Consider the following 18,735-nt stretch of genomic DNA (forward strand, 5'->3'; position numbering starts at 1 on the left):
CCATCTGTGACGTGAGGCAATATCTATTTCAGAATGCTGGAGGTAACCATAAAGCATCTGGCACAATACCTGGTCACAGTATGTGGCAAACATGTAGTTAAATTTACTGGTAAATTAGCAGCCAAGGTAGACAGGTACAACATCTTTGAAGGTGCTCCTTTCTCTCATGAAGAATGTGCTAGACCAGGCCTGGACACCCATTCATGCTGTACCGAAGTAAATTAGGAACTGACCAGGACAAATGTAAACAAAAGCATTTTTTAAAACCTAATTTTATTCCTAAAGTTCAAACTAGCTAGTGGGTAGCACTGAAAATACACTTTCACTATATAAAACAGTGTAAACTGATTACACGTTAATAAAGAATTTAACACACACACTTCTCTAATGAAGGAAGCTAGATGCAGCCCTTGCTATAAAAAGCTGTACCTGAACAAAAATGGACATGTTTAGTCTCAGGCCCTGGCAGTTGACTATAGAATGTCAGTTGTTCCCAATTACATTTAAACGCAGAAATAGCAACAATGGAAAATTACATTCATCAAATAGTAGCATTTAAAATATACATGACTAATAAAATGAACATTCAGAGGTGCCCCTGTTCGGCGTGTACCATATCGGCCATTTGCAGACAGTGACCTCATCCAAAGAGAGCAGAAGTTTCAAACATCTGAGTAGTTAAAGTTAAAAATAGGATGAAGGAGAAATAAGAGACCAGGATAAATGTCCTCCAAAGAGAACAGTAGCTGATGCCATAAGCAGTCTGACTTCAGCGATTAGTAATCAGAGATGTGTGAAGAAGCCCAGCAGAAACTGGGAAACTGAGCCAGTCCTCCAGCTGACAGGCATACGGCATGGACCAGTGTTGCTGCAACTTAGGATGAATCTTTCCCGTCCCCAGTTAGTTGTGAAAATAATTTTAAAAAATAGCTTCAAATTTTGAACAGGAAGTTTCCAGTCCCTTCTGTGCACTGAAACGTCTGGGATCAAGCTTGGGGGGTCCTCGGCTTCAGGACTTGAACACGTGCACAGCGCGCACCACGTACTGCCGGCAGATGGGACACTCGCTCATGCGCTTGCCGCACTTGGTGCAGGTGACCATGTGCCCGCACTCGAGCAGGACGCAGTCGATGATGGCGTCCATGCAGATCCGGCACAGGCTGTCGTCCTCCTCGTCCTGCAGCTGCAGCCGCTCGCCATCTGAAAGGGATCAGAGAGCTGGGGCTGCGGGCACAGCCTCTGAGTGACCCAGAGTGACCCCACTGTAAGAGAAATAGTCCCCACTTCTCGGCACATCGATTCCTTCCACTAGAAATGGCAATAATTACACCTCGTAGGGTTTTGTGAAGAATAAATGAGAAATACTTATCTCAGGACCAGGGATGAAGTGCCTAACACATGTTAGCTATTTAATTCGTTTTTTTTCCCGCCCCCGCCCCTATTTAATTCTATTTTACATCTGTATATAATACAAGGTTTTTGTGATAGCTTGCTTCTATAAATAAAAATGAAGAAGCCCTAGGCTGTCCTACACATGGGCCTCAGAGTCAGAACACGATTCGAATTTCCAGCCCAACTGTGTGGCCTTGGGAAAGTCACAGGCTCCAGAGCCTCATCTTAGTAGGAGGAGGAGCTTTATTTCTACACCGACGGGAAAGTTATAGAGTCATACATCAAGTAGCCTGTAGTTGACGGACGGCACCCCCTGAGCCTTGGAATCATCTCAAAATTCATCTGTGTTTCTGGCTACGATGGTACTGTTGGGAGTTTGTCTAACTCAAAAGGCATGGGACGTTCTGGTTCTGAATAAGAAAGGTTCAGAATGAGTTTAAAAAGTTCATTGCAGCCTGAGATTTGGCCATAGAGCTATGGACAGTGAGGCTTCCCTTTCTACAGGTCACAGAAGGGATTAATGGGAATCATGAAGAAGGTTAGAAAGAACCAAACAGGAATTCAAGCTTGAAAAGCCAATAGTCCCTGGATTTAAGGAAATAAACACTGTCGTGTCAAGAGAATCTTGTCATCTGGGGTCCTAGTTCATGGCCCATACCATTACTGGAAAGTGGGGAGAAAGGATCCATGAGTAAGATAACAGATGAGCCTCTGTAGGCTCCAATGATTAAGATGCCTGTATCTGCTACTGTTGCATCATCTTTGAAGTAGGTGTGGGACTTCCTTGGTGGCACAGTGGTTAAGAATCCGCCTGCCAATGCAGGGGACACGGGTTTGAGCCCTGGTCCAGGAGGATCCCATATGCCTCGGAGCAACTAAGCCCGTGTGCCACAACTACTGAGCCTGTGCTCTAGAGCCCGTGAGCCACAACTACTGAAGCCCACGTACCTAGAGCCCGTGCTCCACAACAAGAGAAGCCACCACAGTGAGAAGCCCGCGCACCGCAACGAAGAGTAGCCCCCGCTCTCCACAACTAGTGAAAGCCCGTGCACAGCAACAAAGACCCAACGTAGCCAAAAATAAATATATTTTTTAAAAAAAGAAGGAAAAGAAATAGGTGTGCCAAAATACTATCTGCATATTCTGGGCATAAACCTGTTTATCAACAAATGCTGTATTATAACCAGGTTTTAAAGAAAAAAACTCAAGATGATACACGTTAATGATGGGAGGACTGTTTTCTAGATAAGAACATAATATTTGTCAGTCTGAACACCACTGAATTCTTTTTTCTTGCCTATAAATGCTCTGTGGCTTGGCCCTGTTACCAGCTGAGGATTTCTGCTCCATGCTCCATCAATAAATAGTTCCGAAGTTCTTAACCTTAGCTTTTTGTGACTTAACAAAGAAACCTACTGATACTTGATGTTAAGAACTACTTAACGTCTTGGCTCTAGGGAATTTTTTCCCCCCCACTGTTTGATTATCTCAATGGTAGCTTTTAAATCCTGAGTACTGGCCTGCCAGACAGGTTAGTGAGAAAACAAGCCTTTTTTAGATACAAGGAGTTTCATTAGAGTTCTAACAAATTATGACCAGAAAAACCAGACTGAACAAAAGATTATCTAACTCATTGGCAATGGTGATCTCAAAGCCAACATCACATAATGAACTTACTGCTTAACAGATCTATAAGCAGGTTTATATAACTAATTCACACTCAATAAAAGGATACATAGGTTTCTCAAAAATAAAGTGGACTTAACTGACAGAAACAGGCCAGTTTTTAAAGGCCTAAAGAAAGCTACTACAGGGAAACAAAGGAAAAATAAACCTACATGACTTTTGATTTTCTTCATTCTCTTTGTATAACCGGTTTACTTTCTCTACTAGCTCCCATTTTTCACAACAGCCAGAATAGTTGACAAAATTCCGAGCCAGGATTTCCTTGAGCTGGCGCACACTCATCCCTTCCACGTCTTCAAGGCTTGACAGGTCAGACAGAGAAGCTCTCACTCTCTTCTTAGCGAGGCCAGATGTCTGAAATCACAGAGTGTGTCCATTACCTCTGTTCCTGCAAATCCAGCAAGGAAAATAGCATGCTGCCTTCACCCTACGGTCATCACTGGCCCTGGATATTCTCCCCAGACTTCTCACCGGTTCTTGAAGTGTTTTATATATTGTGCTGCATTCAAACCAGAAGAAACATCCTGTGCTAATCTAGCGACAGTCCACATGGGCATCTTCCCTGCCTACCAAGGTGACGTGTCAGGGAAACCAAATTTTATAGGCAGTCTCACCCGCTCCTCCAAGTTTTCTTCATCCTCGTCATCGTCGTCGTCGTCATCATCATCTTCTTCATCATCTTCTGTGTTTGCTGAAGCTATTTCACTTCGCACCTGCACACATAATGCGTATTAGGTCAGGAATCATTTTCCTAATGGCACCAACCCATATTTATCACTGGAGAAAACCCTTCCAATAGATCCTCCCCAAGAATGACCCTAATGCCTGGCATACTCCACACCTTCCTAGGATCCTGAGTGCTGCTGCCCCTCCCAAGGAGTTGGGCACCACATGATTCCATAAACAATTTACCTTCCCTAGTTATCTCAAAAGTCAAATTCCTTTGTGTGTGTGAATTTGTAAAATCTAACCATAGTATTAACTCCCCAGAAGTTAAGAAGGTCCCATCACAGAATGTCAAAGCCAAAAGTGTATGGAATTGCACTGTGTCCTTAGCAAAGGACCTGCAGCTGGCTGGTTTAACTGGAGCCTCTAAGATGCAGGTAGAAACTAAAGCTCTAAGATCAGCCCTAGTGTCAAGGGTATCGATTTCAAAGATCTCAATCCTACTACCTCATGCTTAGACATTCTAATTCCAAACGATGCTTTCTAGACTAATTCACTGATGGTTGATGCTATTTCTAGTTTTCAGAAATTCCTCAACCATCAGATACTCTTTTCTTTAAGGAGAACAGAAAGCCTAGGACAATGCCCAATTTCAAGTATTCCACCCCACCAGTTCACAAACACCATACTGTATCATCCAAAGACCCACATCTCCCAAGTGGTGTCATATACCCAAAAGTGACACAGAAGTCAGATGTGTCTTATCTTTGCATCATAATTATGCCAGCTGCCATTTGGGAAAATAATAAAACTTCTAGCTTGGGCTTATCTAATTGATGACTATTTAGAAAGCAACTAGACCACATTTCCCTCTGCTTCTAACCTCTTTCCTCAGAGGAGAAAATTAAATGTGGAAATAAATGTTCAAAACAATTCTTTCAGCATTTTAGAATCATTCATATATACAAATTGAGTATTAATTACAAGACTTGGCATGTTATTCAATTAGTATGCCCAAGGACCTCACTGGGACAACATTCTGCACTGGCGTTTCTTTGCAATGAGTAAATAACCATATCCTGTCACTAATTCAGATGGCTGTTTCCCAATATCTAAATTAGAACAATTTTACGGTAGCAAGGCAACTGGGCATTAGGTTAACTTATAGTTTCCATGGTCACTGACACACAAATAGTCCTGCAAACGTTTATATGCTACATTTGACAGTCATTATTTCGACAGCTAGTATTTAACTATATAAGATAGGGAAACTGAGGTAACTAAGGTCAAGAGACTGATGAGCTCTTTTTGGGCCCTTCAGGCAGCATCTGAGCTTGGAGCCTCACATCAGGAGAGCCTGCAAGTGCAGAGTTCAGCAGCACGTGGAACCCCGGCTCAGCAAGGAGTCTTCAGCCCTAAAGCCCCCTCCATATTGGCCGAAAGCAGACAACATGCCAGGCCCTCAGGGTAATTACACCCTCGTACCTGTGCCAGTACTCCAGATCCTAAGGTCCGGTCTCCACCCATAAGCTCTCCCTGAAAGGAAGACACGGTAGCAGATGGGGCTGTATAGTTGGAAAAAAATGAATGTGTAAAAAAGCTAGAAGTCTGGGACCTTGAGGAATTCAGACTGCTCGTGTCCAGGTTGTCCTCAGAGCCCAGCCCACGGTGACACAGTACCAGATCTACCAAGTCTTCTTTCTCTCGACAGGTATCGATCGGTATGTTTCTAAGAATGAGATACTGCCGTAGATCCTTCACTTTCAGTCGCATTAACTGAGGGCGCTGAAAGGCTGTCTCTTGTAATAAGTGACAAGTGGAACATCTACGGAGATTTTCTTGTAAGATCGAACAAACGGAGCAAAAATCTTTCTTGCAGTCACAACACACATGCTGAAGAAACAGATAGGAAAGAAGCATTTAATGAGAGCCAGATATAAGCCATTGTGAAGGCACTAGTTTTCCTTTTGCCTTCTATTAAAATTAAATTTTAGTTCTTATGAAGTCCCCCATGGCACCAGACCCATGGGCATTTTCGTGTTCTAAAAGCGGTGAAAATCAAAACAGTCACTGCTGAGGCAGTTTGGATTCACAGAAGTTCAAATACAGACCTTTAAGAAAAACATACTCTAGTGTTAATGAATTAAAACCTTTCCACCCCTTTGGGCAAACGTAATCAGCAAAACAGAGCTGACTTGAACCACACAGAGCAGAAAGCACAACCACAAACTCTCTTCCTGCCCTTTGCCTATGTGAAAATTTCCCCATTTAAAGAGAAGGGGGACTGCGGGCTTCCCTGGTGGCGCAGTGGTTAAGAATCCGCCTGCCAGTGCAGGGGACACGGGCATTGTTCCCACAAGCTAACACCTTGTTTGTTAAGTATTTCAAAGGACTGAATTGACAAGCCTGGGAGATGGCCCAGCAATATGATGGTTCTCAGAAAGAACAACTTTCTGTCCTAAAGAAAATAACGGTTTTAGCCGTTATTTTGCATGTTGAATCTTTAAACAGTAGCTAATGTTAATATACTCATTTCTTCACTTGAGTTAATGTGGGTGGGGATACATTTTTTGAAACTTGAGATCAAAGTTATAGTAAATCTTCTCTGAACAAAACTGCAGACTAATTAAATCTCTTGCTTCAGAACATAAGAATCAAAGTGTACGAACAGGTCAGAGTCCAGGAGAAAGGATGGCTGAGCAACATGAGAAGTGACAATGTCTAGTCAGAAAACCTGAGCAGTGATACAGTCTCTGCAACTCAGTACTTTTCTAAATGGGAAATGGTTATTAGGACTAACTTTCTGATATTTGTATAAGAAGAAATGAATATTCATTAGTACTCAAAATAACATACAATCAAGAATTCTGATACATGTGTTTTTTTGTATGTAACATTTCATCCAACTCACCTTCTTTCTAAAGACTGAAAATGAAAGTCCACAGGCTTTGCAAACTATATTAGGCCCTTCTGTAGGTGCTGGTGGGTAAGTGGAAAAATCAGAGTTCGGTGTAAATCTGAATGGACCAGTGCCTCCTGCAAATCCTGACTGCTGGCCCCTGACAGCTCCAGTCCCCATGACTTCATTCAGCAGCCCACAGCACGAAGCCCACATAGACGTGGCACCCGCCTGAAAAGGAACAAAAATAGGCACCAGTTTAAAGCTGATTGGAACCTGGGCTCTCTGGGATTCTCGGGGAATGCCATTCTGGAGAGGCACGTTAGCCCTAAATAATTTCGAGATTATTCTTTTAAGCATCAAAATTTTAAGCTATTTGGAAGTGGATAATTTTCTGGTATTTACAAAGAATATTTGGCTTTGGTGATACTCATGATATATTGTTAACAAAAGGAGAAGATACAATATGAACCCAATTTCGTAAAAAAACAACAAAAAACACACATACGCTTAGAGATACACGTGCGTGCACACAGAAGAAAAATGACTAGATAGAAGTAAGTGTTGTGCAATATTTGGGATATGCTTACACCAAAAAAAGCTGTTCATTGTTTATCTGAAATTCAAATTTAACTGAGTGTCTTGTATTCTATCTGGCAACCTTAGACTGGTGACTACAGCACCGTTCTATAGGCTGAGGCAGATTTTCCTAGCTATCATTTAGCAGAAAGAATATAAATTCAAATTACTTAATTTCATTAAACTTCTGTCCTCTCATTTGTATCTGGGCATAATAAACTATGGCATGTGAAAACTTTTTTGATTTTTTAAAAATGACTGGGAAAACATCAAAATGCCAACTGAAGTGCTCTCTAGGTTTTCATGTATATCTCGTATAATTTGTTTTCTGGAGTTTTCCCCTGCTTTCCAAATCTTTATAAGGAATATATTAATTTAGCATTAAGGAAAATATTTTAAAAAAGCAAACTGAGAATACTGAACACAATTTTTGATGACTTGATAATCATAATGACATTTTGAGGTGTAAGGGCTATTTGCCACTCCACTAAGTGGCTTGAAACTAATATACTGCCTTTTATGTTTTTTTCTCTCATCTCTTCCCTTTCTGTGAATCACCACTGCTATCACTATATCTACCTCTAGCAACCTGCCTCTCCTTTTTTACTGCATTCATAAACCTGATAACCAAGCTTGTTAGAAGCGTATATAAAAATACATTTTCAGTGAGGGGTCAAGGCATTTTCCCATGCTTAAAATATAAAGCTACACTGTTTGGAACCAATGAGCTTTTGCCCCTTGTCCTAATTCTTAAGCATATTCTAGACTCTAGATAATGTGATAAGTAATGGAAGTCCAGGTAGGTGAGGTCCTATTAGTTAAAAGGGCATAACAAAGGCACTGTTCCATTTATTTTATTATCTAATTCTGTCAAACATTTACTGCTTGTCCAATGAGCTCTTAAAAAAAAATTTTTTTTTAAACAACCTTAAAAGGCTATTTGGAGGGACTTCCCTGGCGGTCCAGTGGTTGAGACTTTGCCTTCCAGTGCGGGGGGTGCGGGTTCGATTCCTGGCTGGGGAGCTGGGATCCCACATGCCTTTTGGCCAAGGGACCAAGGCATGAAGCAGGAGCAATGTTGTAGCAAATTCAGTAAAGACTTTGGAGATGGTCCACATCAAAAAATAATAATAATGGGACTTCCCTGGTGGCGCAGTGGCTAAGAATCCTCCTGCCAATGCAGGGGACACGGGTTCGAGCCGTGGTTCAGGAAGATCCCACATTCCGCGGAGCAACTAAGCCCATGTGCCACAACTACTGAGCCTGTGCTCTAGGGCCCGCAAGCCACAGCTACTGAGCCTGCGAGCCACAACTACTGAAGCCCGCGTGCCTAGAGCCCGTGCTCCACAACAAGAGAAGCCACCGCAATGAGAAGCCTGCGCCCCACCACGAAGAGTAGCCCCCGCTCGCCACAACTAGTGAAAGCCCGCGCGCAGCAACGAAGACCCAACGCAGCCAAAAATAAATTAATTTATTAAAAAAAAAATACATAAAGCTCAAGTTCTTTAAAAAAGAAAAAAAAAGGCTATTTGGAGGGACTTCCCTGGCAGTCCAACGGTTAAAACTCCATGCTTCCACCGCAGGGGGTGCAGGTTTGATCCCCGGTCGGGGAACTAAGATCCCACAGGCCGCCTGGCGCGGCCAAAAAAAAAAAAAGTCTATTTGGAATGGTATAGAAGGATCAGGCCATTCTTGCTACTACCCAGAAGTAATATGCTATATTAAATGTAGGGAAAGGAGAAGGTAAAGTAATATGAAACCACAATATAGGTTCAAACATTCTTAAGCATCAGAGTCACTGACTTAAGTATTACATGGCTTCAAACCCTGTAATTCTCAAGAAATAGTGATGTCTTTAAAAGTCAGGTTAAGTTATTATTAATAGTTTATACCTTTAAATAAATATATACCTCAGGGTCTAAGCCATGGTTTGTTTAAACATAAAGGCATAAAAATCCAGATTTAGGGGCTTCCCTGGTGGCGCAGTGGTTAAGAATCTGCCTGCCAATGCAGGGGACACGAATTCAAGCCCTGGTCCGGGAAAGTCCCACATGCTATGGAGCAACTAAGCCCGTGCGCCACAACTACTGAGCCTGTGCTCTAGAGCCCGCGAGCCACAACTACTGAAGCCCAGGTGCCTAGAGTCCGGCTCCGCAACAAGAGAAGCCACCGCAATGAGAAGCCCGCGCACCACAATGAAAAGTAGCCCCCGCTCACCGCAACCAGAGAAAGCCCGCGCGCAGCAATGAAGACCCAACGCAGCCAAAAACAAAATAAATAAAATAAATTTATTTTTTAAAATCCAGATTTACTAATAGTTCATTTAAAGTGAGTGTTCTGTTAGCAAAGGATTCATCCGCAGTGCCATTTTTTAAAAAAATTAATCATCCGCAGTGCTTTAAACAGTGAGTTCTTAAAACAACTGAGAATGTTTTTAAAAATTCAATTTGAGCATAATATTTTTTTGGGAATACCTCAACTACAGAAAGTACCACCAGGAGAAACTTTTTTCATTCCAGGAGTTTAAAGAAGTATAGTTTTTGAGAAGCTTCAGCTTCCTGCTGACCTAGCTACTGAACAATTAAATTGCTTTTAGCTTTTATCCTCCTTTTGATGCCTGGGTGATGTTGTCTCCTCAACTTCAGTGAAAGTTCCTTGTGGACCGAACTTCTTTCCTCCACAGCATCTAGTTCCATAATTATGACTAATAAGTAAAATAACTGTGTAAAAGGTTTCTTTATGTTACCTCTTTAAAGGCAACATAATTAAATTTTTTGTTCGTTTTTGAACTTAAATTTTAAGTTCAAATTGTGTCTTGTAGATAAAGAGTAATAAAGGTAAAAAATATTCTAACCTAGCAGGCCAAAAATCTCAAATGATACTCCCTTTCAAAAGCAGCACTGTTACACATTTTGTTCTTTCTCTCAGAAATCAGTTTTACAATGAGAGTTAAGGAAGGATACAAATTTTCAAACCATGTTAATGAGTATGATCATTAAAATTCTAGGCTGAAAATATACACAGCTCTGGTGAAGGGAATAGAAGGATTTGTTTTGGGAAAACAAGTGAATCTCTTTGTAGACATCAATATTGGAGGGTTAACTATTTCATCCAATTCCTCATGTTTCTATAAAGGGGAGGGAATTTCCTCTTCATTCCCCAGAAGGGAAAATAATGAAAAGAATGCTTCCATCTTCTTTCAGCCATTTCATTATAAAATAAAAATTTAAAAACAAAGCCCAAGTCAACTCCCAAAGTGTTGTCCCAGGCAAAAACATGTTGTATAACCTAATATTTGGTACAAATCAGCCAGAGACCATAACAGAGGGAAAAAAGAAACACTGAAAAATCTGTTTCAGCCTCATTAGTCCTGTAAATTTAATTTTGGACAAAATCTCCCAATAAGAGAATAATCTCCCAATAAGAGAATATTCCTAGCATCATACTGAAGGGTAAATCCACCTGTGTATACTGTTACCCTCTGACAGTAGCATTTGCAACACTCCAGCCTTTCTTGAAAGAGTTCAGAAATTTCAAAGTGGAAGCCCCAGTCACCAGTTTTATTCGATGTACCTTTCTTTCCCATCCAGCATATTTTAAAAACTTAATTTCCATTCCCCTATTAAGACTGTGTTTTCTGGCACCCCAGTGCTGAAATGAAGGTGATCTCTTTAGTGATTCGACCTCCCCAACTTCGGAGCATGTATTTTTAGTCCTGCACCACAGCGGCTGCTGTCACTGCCTCTTGCTAAGGAGCCGCCTAGGCCTGTGAAACTGCCCTTAGGACAGTGGTTGGACTTTCCTGGTGGCGCAATGGTTAAGAATCCGCCTGCCAATGCAGGGGACACAGGTTCAAGCCCTGGTCCGGGAAGATCCCACATGCCACGGAGCAACTAAGCCTCTGCGCCACAACTACTGAGCCTGCGCTCTAGAGCCCGTGCGCCACAACTACTGAAGCCCGTGCGCCTAGAGCCCATGCTCCGCAACAAGAGAAGCCACGGCAATGAGAAGCCCACGCGCCGCAACAGAGTAGCCCCCGCTCGCCGCAACTAGAGAAAGCCCGCGCACAGCAACGAAGACCCAACGCAGCCAAAAATAAATAAATATATAAAATAAAAAGAAAAAAAGAATCTGCCTGCCAATGCAGGGGACATGGGTTCGAGCCCTGGTCCGGGAAGATCTCACATGCCGTGGAGCAACTAAGCCTGTGCGCCACAACTATGGCGCCTGTGCTCTAGAGCCCGCGAGCCACAACTACTGAAGCCCGTGCACCTAGAGCCCGTGCTCTGCAACAAGAGAAGCCACCACAGTGAGAAGCCTGCGCACCTCAATGAAGAGTAGTCCCTGCTCTCCACAACCAGAGAAAGCCCACGCGCAGCAACGGAGACCCAACGCAAACGGAAAAAAAAAAAAAAAAAAAAAAAGAAAGACAGTGGTTGGACTCACCAGGAGAGCCTTAAAAGATACTGGTGCCTGGGTCCCAGCCCCAAGATTCTGATTTAACAGGTCTGGGGTACAACCTGGGCCTCAGAATTTTTTATAATTCCCCATGTGATGTGAATGTACAGTCAAGGTTAAAAGGTTAACACCTGCTCGGTCTAGGGGATTTCTCCTTTCTGCCTACATCATTTCAGCTGGAGAATCACTCAGATTCCCTAATGGAAGGGGCTGTGGTTACTTCTGAAGCCTGTGCCTCTAGAGTTCTAGGACCTACATCTCCGCACGTGCTCCTCACTACCTGTGTACGTACCGCCCCTTCACACCCCCATCCCCAAGTAGTGGGATTTGCCTCTAGTGTTTCCTTTCCCACTCTGGTTTCCCCTAATCCTTTCAGAAAGGATTAGCTCAGAAAGCCTCAGCTGAGTTTTTAACAATTTAATCTGATTCTTAAATCAGTTCCTTTCCTTTTTTTAAAAAAACTTTTTTTTTTTTTTTTAATGTTTTTGGCCGCACCACACGCGCATGTTTTAGTTCCCCAACCAGGAATCGAACCTTCCTGCAGTGGAAGCTCGGAGTCTTAACCACTAGACCGCCAGGGAAGTCCCCAATCAGTTCCTTTCTTTTACCACATATTAGCCTGCAAGTTAAGCTGAAATTTGGTGCCCTCCTTCATTTTATTTGCTCTTTGCTTTTTGGCTCAGATTTCTTACTTCCTAACTTATTCCTCTACATATTTGCTTGGGTGAACTCTCCAATACTGGGAGAAAGACAGTGATTTCTGGGTCTGTCAAAAAGCCATTTGGCAAACTATTTTTGTCCTTCTTCACCTCCAAGTTGAAGAATCCACCCAGAAGATGAATATTCCAAACTTAGGGTCCATCTCCCTGCCTCCCGTTAGTATGTTTCATCTTCTTGCACTTTCCCTTAAAGTCCCAATTGCCTGAATTTCTTCTGCGTGTCCCTCAGGGCACAGGGATCCCTATCTAAGGACTACTACCTTGCCCTTCACCTAATAATGCTTGAAGTGTCCTATACTGACCTTTCTCCTCTCAAATCTATCCAAATTTCTGTTAATACTTGATATAACAGTCCCATTTTTCAAGTGACAATCTACAAAAGCAATTAGGGAACAATTTAAGAGAGCGTTTTCCCAACAGTTTATTGAATGTGTGCTCTTGGGAAAGGGGCGGGGAGGAGAACATGAATTTATTCTCTGAGCTCTTGACTCTCTGTCTTTGTTATATTTCCTTAGAGCCCAGTTACCGTACCTGGTAGGGTCATAACCAAAAAGCTTCCCCTTTTTGCACCCTCCCCTTAAAAGCTTTAGAGACCCAAGTTCATGTTCTCTCTACTTCCGTAGTCCCTATCCTCTAAGATCTTCCACCAGTTTAATCAGCCTGCATTCCGTTATTTTTTTATTCACACTCTGCTCATATTTTGATAGTAAGATTGAAGCATATTTTCCAAACTACTCCATTTCCTCCTAAATTTTCTGAGTGAATCCAATTCCTAGGCAGACAGTACACAAACCACAGCCCTTTGGTTTTTGGATTTGCAGTAAATTCACTGAGTTGTTGCTATGCCTCACTTTGAAAGAGGTGTATTACTTATATAAAGGTCTCCATCCATCTTTCAGTTGCTTGCTTTGTAAAAAAAAAAAATCTACTACCCTTCCACGAATAAAGCCAAAGTCTGGATCTCTGCTATGACCTGGGCTTATGTGACTAACAATTCTAAACCCTACTTGGGACCATGGTTGACAGCAGGACTCTACAGACTAAACCACATGAATCCAAGAGGTGAGAAGGATGTAAAGATGGCTACATTTCCTCTCTTGACCATGAATATAGTTCAAAAACAACATAGAGAATAACCAAATAAGGCAACCATCTACTTATGTCTGATACAAAACTCCTAGTTCAGAGAACTTAGCTGTGTTTGTAGTTGACTTTCTAGCCATCAATGGCTACTGAAAATAAATGACTTTTTCTTGATAAACCTAATCCCTTTCCTACACACCCTCTCAGACTAAAATTGTTCCTAAGTAGATTAGCCATGGAACCATGGCCTGCCTGGCATCAATTAAGAACCAGATCTCATATTAAAAACTTATATGGCCCACAGTAAGAAATTAAATTCTAAAGCCTCCTGTTTGGACTGCCCCAGACACCTAGATCTCTTCATGTTATTCTGGTATCCAATGCCACTCTTCATGTTTTTTTCAAAGACAGTGCACCAAGATTTTAGGGAGCCAATAACACTACCTTTTTTTCTCACTCCCATTTTAAAACTGAGTAAAGAAATAAGACAAACAGAAATCTAAATATTTGCTTTTTTACTGGTAACATCAATTGGAGAACATGCCTTTAGCTCTGCAGCCAACTGGTCTTGATAACATGCCAACCAGCCACCAGCACTGCTGACCAACAGCAGCTTACCATCTAGTTGACCAGAGTCCCTTCCCTACCCACAGGAAGATAGATCTGAGAAGGTCCCAGGAAAGTACTGAGGCAAGCATGTTCAGCTCCTTTGCTAAAATCACCAACATAAAAGTTCCTCTTCATTCTCTAGTAGCAGAAAGGCTGAACGTGTTCCTTCTGTATTGTTCCTTCCTAAAGAATGAATTAGAAATTCCCTCCCCTCTGTAGGAGTATAGAGGAGGGGAGGGGGCTGTGACCCACAAATGTAAACACTTTGCAGGAGAGTGGGACTGACAGTTTCCAGTGCTGTGACACTTATTTCCACAATAGCAGACCACCAATTTTTTAAGCACTCTCTTGGGTTCCTCGGTCAGATTCACACAATAGAGGCCCATTCTGAATCATCATTTCAGTCAACAAAAGCAAGAGGGAATGTGTTCTTTCTTTGCAAAAGCAGTAGCCCAGCCTTCTTTTTGGCAGAGTGCCAGTTTTCAAATGGCTCAAGGTTCAGCTGTCTTTGATTGTGCGTGTGTGTGTCTGTGTGAGATCTAATGTGCTTTTTAGAATATCTGGGGGTTGGGGCGGGGAGACTTCCAAAATGCTCAACTTACAGAATTAACAAAAAGTTTACTACAGACTTTGAATCCTATTCTAAACTACATCAGGATGTGATCCCTTTTAATGATTCCACCAAATGTAATAGTAGCCAGGCAAACTAGAATGAAGACTAAGAAAAGCTATAGTGATTTCCATGAAGATTAAATCACAGCCAGAGAGAGAGAGAGAGAGAGAGAGAGAGAGAGAGAGAGAGAGAGAGAGAGAAGGGGGAGTAGGGAAGTTGATGGGTTTGAAAACAGCAAAAAACTAAATGATCATAGTCTAAATCATTTGCTTTTGATTAAACTAGGTAAACAGCAGTAATCATAATGCCAGCTCCTAAGAGTTGCTTGCCTCAACTCTAAATTAAATACGGTAGTATTTTACACAGTTATTTTAAGGATAAACCTAGAAGTTTCAATTTCAAGAACATTAATTTTCTTGGATGCTGTAAGAAGCTACAAGGACCAGGCAGGGATTCAGTTCTTCCACCAGTGGAAGCTTCTTCAGAGAGCTCAATCACCACAAGCTCTGTCTTTAAACTCTGAACAACCTTCAGTTTGCTAAAACTCAATGTCCTTGTGTTAAACAATATGAAAAGATGTTTCAAATCTCAGTACCAGTGATATAAGAGAGTAAGTTTTACAGTTTAAATTTCAATTAGGTTAAACTTCCCTACAGAAATTAAAGCAAACCAGAAGAAACGATTAAGATAATAAGCAAAAATCTTTACCCTATTTAGAGCCACTGGAGCAACAGTTCCTTAAAAAGGGAAAGGATTTCTTACTGAAACTGCTGCTTCAACTGAAATATAATACACCAGGAACTCTGCGATCTTAATGACTAAATATCAGGCTATATACCACAAAGGAGGAAATTCTACATCCTAAGTTCTTTCTCTCATACCATTTGGACATTAAGCAGGATGCAAAAACAAATGCTAATCTTAAAAATGTAATATTTTTAGGTAAGACATTTGGCCAAATTGATTGATTTTTACAAATAACGTGTTCTGGAGATCATAAATGTTATCTTCTTCATGTTTGGGTTTTGTTTTCTTTTCTTAAAACAGTGTACTAAAAAAAAAAAAAAACAACAGTGTACTTGGGGCTTCCCTGGCAGCGCAGTGGTTAAGAATCCGCCTGCCAAGGCAAGGGACACGGTTCGATCCATGGTCTGGGAAGATCCCACATGCCGCGGAGCAACTAAGCCCGTGCACCACAACTACTGAGCCCATGTGCCACAACTACTGAAGCCCGTGCGCCGCAACGAAGAAGAGCCCCTGCTCGCCGCAACTAGAGAAAGCCTGCGCACAGCAACAAAGACCCAATGCAGCCAAAAATAAACAAATAAAATTAAAAAACAAAACAGTATACTTGACCCTTAGCATCACTCCCCCACCTTTCAGAGAAAAGAGAAAAAAAAAAAAAGGAAAAGCAAATTACGTTAAACAGATTACTTTCTTCTTGATGTCTCGTTTTGAGCTTGGAAGAATGAACATGATTAGTACAATTAAGGGTGAGATCAATATAAATATGGGAAAACAGGAAGAAGATTAAATCAAATTAACATAAGACACTAATTTGGATTTTTTTTAAAATCCGTTATAGGAAGTTAATTAGATGCTACTCTAAGGTAAAACGGTTACTTGAATCTTTGAGACAAACCTATTTCAAAACAAGTTTCTAAACAATAACAAAAAAAGACAAAAAAAATTAAAGGAAGAAAGTAAAGAAAATACCCATTCTACACATATACTAAAATCAGCTCCTGCTCCTGGGTTTGTGTGAAGATGTACTTATCTGATTGCTTGGCTTTTAAATTAATTTTAATTCCACTGAAATTTTAATTTTAATTTAATTTTAATACTTGCTTAGATGAACATTCACATGTTAGAATTCCATGACATCAGGAATCAATGCCCCTGCCCAGAAATATAGATACTGCAAAATTAGACAATTTCAATATGAAACAAAGTTAATAAATAGCCCCAATCCTAAATTTTGTGAATCCAGTTTTCACAAAAACTTAAATGAAAAGCAGTATCTTCATAATTGTCATCTTGTTCAGACTGATGTCTATTTAGGTCTGCATTTTGTTTCATAAAATATACCTTTTTATATTTTCAAATCCCATCCAACTTTGTTTCTAAAATTTCAACTCAGCAGTATCCTCCACCTAAATTCAAAAACACTTCTGAAAAAATTTCAACACTGTACTTGCCCCTAATTCTCTCTCTCCTTCTACACCATGTTTCTTGACGGGTCACAAATTTAATATTTACTAATAAAGGTACTGACATTCTTTGAGGCATTATGTATAAAGATCCCTTATTTGTTTTTGGATCTTAACACAGAGCGGGATGATGGTTTTCAGGAAAGAAAGCTAGTTTTAGATATTTTAAGAGGTTTTCTAAGTTGAAATATTTTATAGCTGAACTGGGAAGTTAAAAAATAAGCTCTTTGAATATCCCCATACTTTAAACACAGTTCAGAAGTTACCTATTCCAAAAATCTTCCTTGCTTCCTACAGCCAGAAAAAATCCTTTCTTGCTCCTGAGGGTTTTGTATTTTTTTGATACCTTACATCAAATTCTGCCTCATCATGTGGTTTCTTGAGAATGTCTCTTCTCTTTTGGTTGGCAAACTCCTAAAGGGTGGGATTGTATTTTGAATTACTTCTACGCATGATATATCCCTCTTAGCTAACACATAGGAAATGCTCAACAAAATATCTTCTTGGGGCTTTGTGAAGGTAGAGTTTTAAGCTAGCAGTTCACTCTGTTATTTTTCTTACCCACGCCAATCACACCTCTTCACTGAGATTAATGAAATCATCTGTGTCTGAAAGAGTATCACCTTATGACTCATCCCACTTGGTTTGAATCAATACGTGAATTGATTGTTGTACCCAGAGCTCTTTAGAACTCTCAGCGATCAAGTTGAGAGAATCAGCTCCCCAAAGTAGGCCAGAACATCCCCCCTCCCCCCTCTTCCTTAAACTTCTCACTCAGCGATGCTCCCACGCTCTCACACCCACCTTGAAGACTCAAGCTGTCAAATTACTTGCTGCGTACCTAGCGGCGATGGAGACACAACGGGTTTGCTAAGAGCTCTAGGTCACGGCCCCAGTGTTAAGCCTGCAAACAGATCCTTCAGGGTGGGATCCCCGCCCCGAGACATTTCTAACCAGTTAGCCGGGCCCCAGCCTCACGACTCCCCGCACAACTCCTTTTCCCTTCGTCCTGCAGTTTCCGTCCTGCGACAGTCCCGTGGTGCTCCCGACATTTGGGTCAGTTCAAGGACTCGGGGCGGGAGAGGGCACGCTGTGGGCAAAGGCACGGAGGGTGAGGCGAGCACCAGGGGGTCTGCCTCCGGCCCCCGAGGACGCGGACAGGGCCCAGCGCGGAGAGGGGCCCACCAGGCGTGAGTGCGGGCGGGCCCGGCCTCTCCCCCGGCCTCGGGCTCGCTGACGGAGGCGCTGTGGGAGTTGGAAACGTCCGGGAGCCCACGACATCCGCCCTGCGGGTCAGGGCCCCAGAAGCCGGCGGGGGACCCCCCCTCCGCGGAGCTCTCCGAGGTGCCGGCAGGGTAACCGCTGAGGCGAAAGGAAGGCACTTCGGGCGCATTGGCCGGATAGAAGAGGAGAGGAGGGACTGCCCGGCCCCACCGGCCCCTCACCTTCATGGCCGCGACCGCCACGTCTGGGTCGGCTCTGCAGGAGAATTCAGCACCATAGCAGCTCCTAGCACAACCGCCCTCCTTCCTTCTGGGCGGCGATACTGAGCCTCCCGAGGCGACCCAGCGTCCAGACGTAAGGGGCGTGGTGACGCCCGCCGCGCGCCCCCGGGAAGAGCGCCGAGCGGCGGCCGAGTCGGCCAATCCAGAGCCGACACTCGGGGGGCCGGTCACCAAAGCCAATGAAGTGGCGGGAATGGGGCGGGGCCTCCGTCGCAGCCTGGAAGGCCGAGAAAGAATCCGTTCCGCCCCAAGCAAAGATGGGCGGGTCTGGGCGTGGCGGGAGTCTCCGGGCTGTTTTCTCCGCTGGATCGCTGAG

At 42.5% G+C, this 18,735-nt stretch overlaps 1 protein-coding gene across 2 annotated transcripts; it reads right to left on the reverse strand.

Moving 5' to 3' along the window:
• Nucleotides 1–254: 254 nt before the first annotated feature.
• On the reverse strand, nt 255–18,471 carry RNF34 (ring finger protein 34). Of its 2 annotated transcripts, XM_036874796.1 has the most exons (7): nt 18,360–18,471; nt 6,656–6,874; nt 5,506–5,637; nt 5,230–5,280; nt 3,693–3,791; nt 3,231–3,432; nt 255–1,200 (listed from the first exon to the last, which is right to left on the reverse strand). In XM_036874796.1, exons 1-7 carry the CDS (start codon nt 18,363–18,365, stop codon nt 1,010–1,012), a joined length of 900 nt encoding a protein of 299 aa, XP_036730691.1. In that variant the 5' UTR covers nt 18,366–18,471; the 3' UTR covers nt 255–1,009. The 2 variants fall into 2 exon arrangements, with proteins under 2 accessions (XP_036730691.1, XP_036730690.1); XM_036874795.1 differs by having other exon boundaries at nt 5,230–5,637.
• Nucleotides 18,472–18,735: the final 264 nt, after the last annotated feature.

Source organism: Balaenoptera musculus, chromosome 14 (assembly GCF_009873245.2).
Source record: "Balaenoptera musculus isolate JJ_BM4_2016_0621 chromosome 14, mBalMus1.pri.v3, whole genome shotgun sequence".
In the NCBI taxonomy this organism is placed as follows: domain Eukaryota; kingdom Metazoa; phylum Chordata; class Mammalia; order Artiodactyla; family Balaenopteridae; genus Balaenoptera; species Balaenoptera musculus.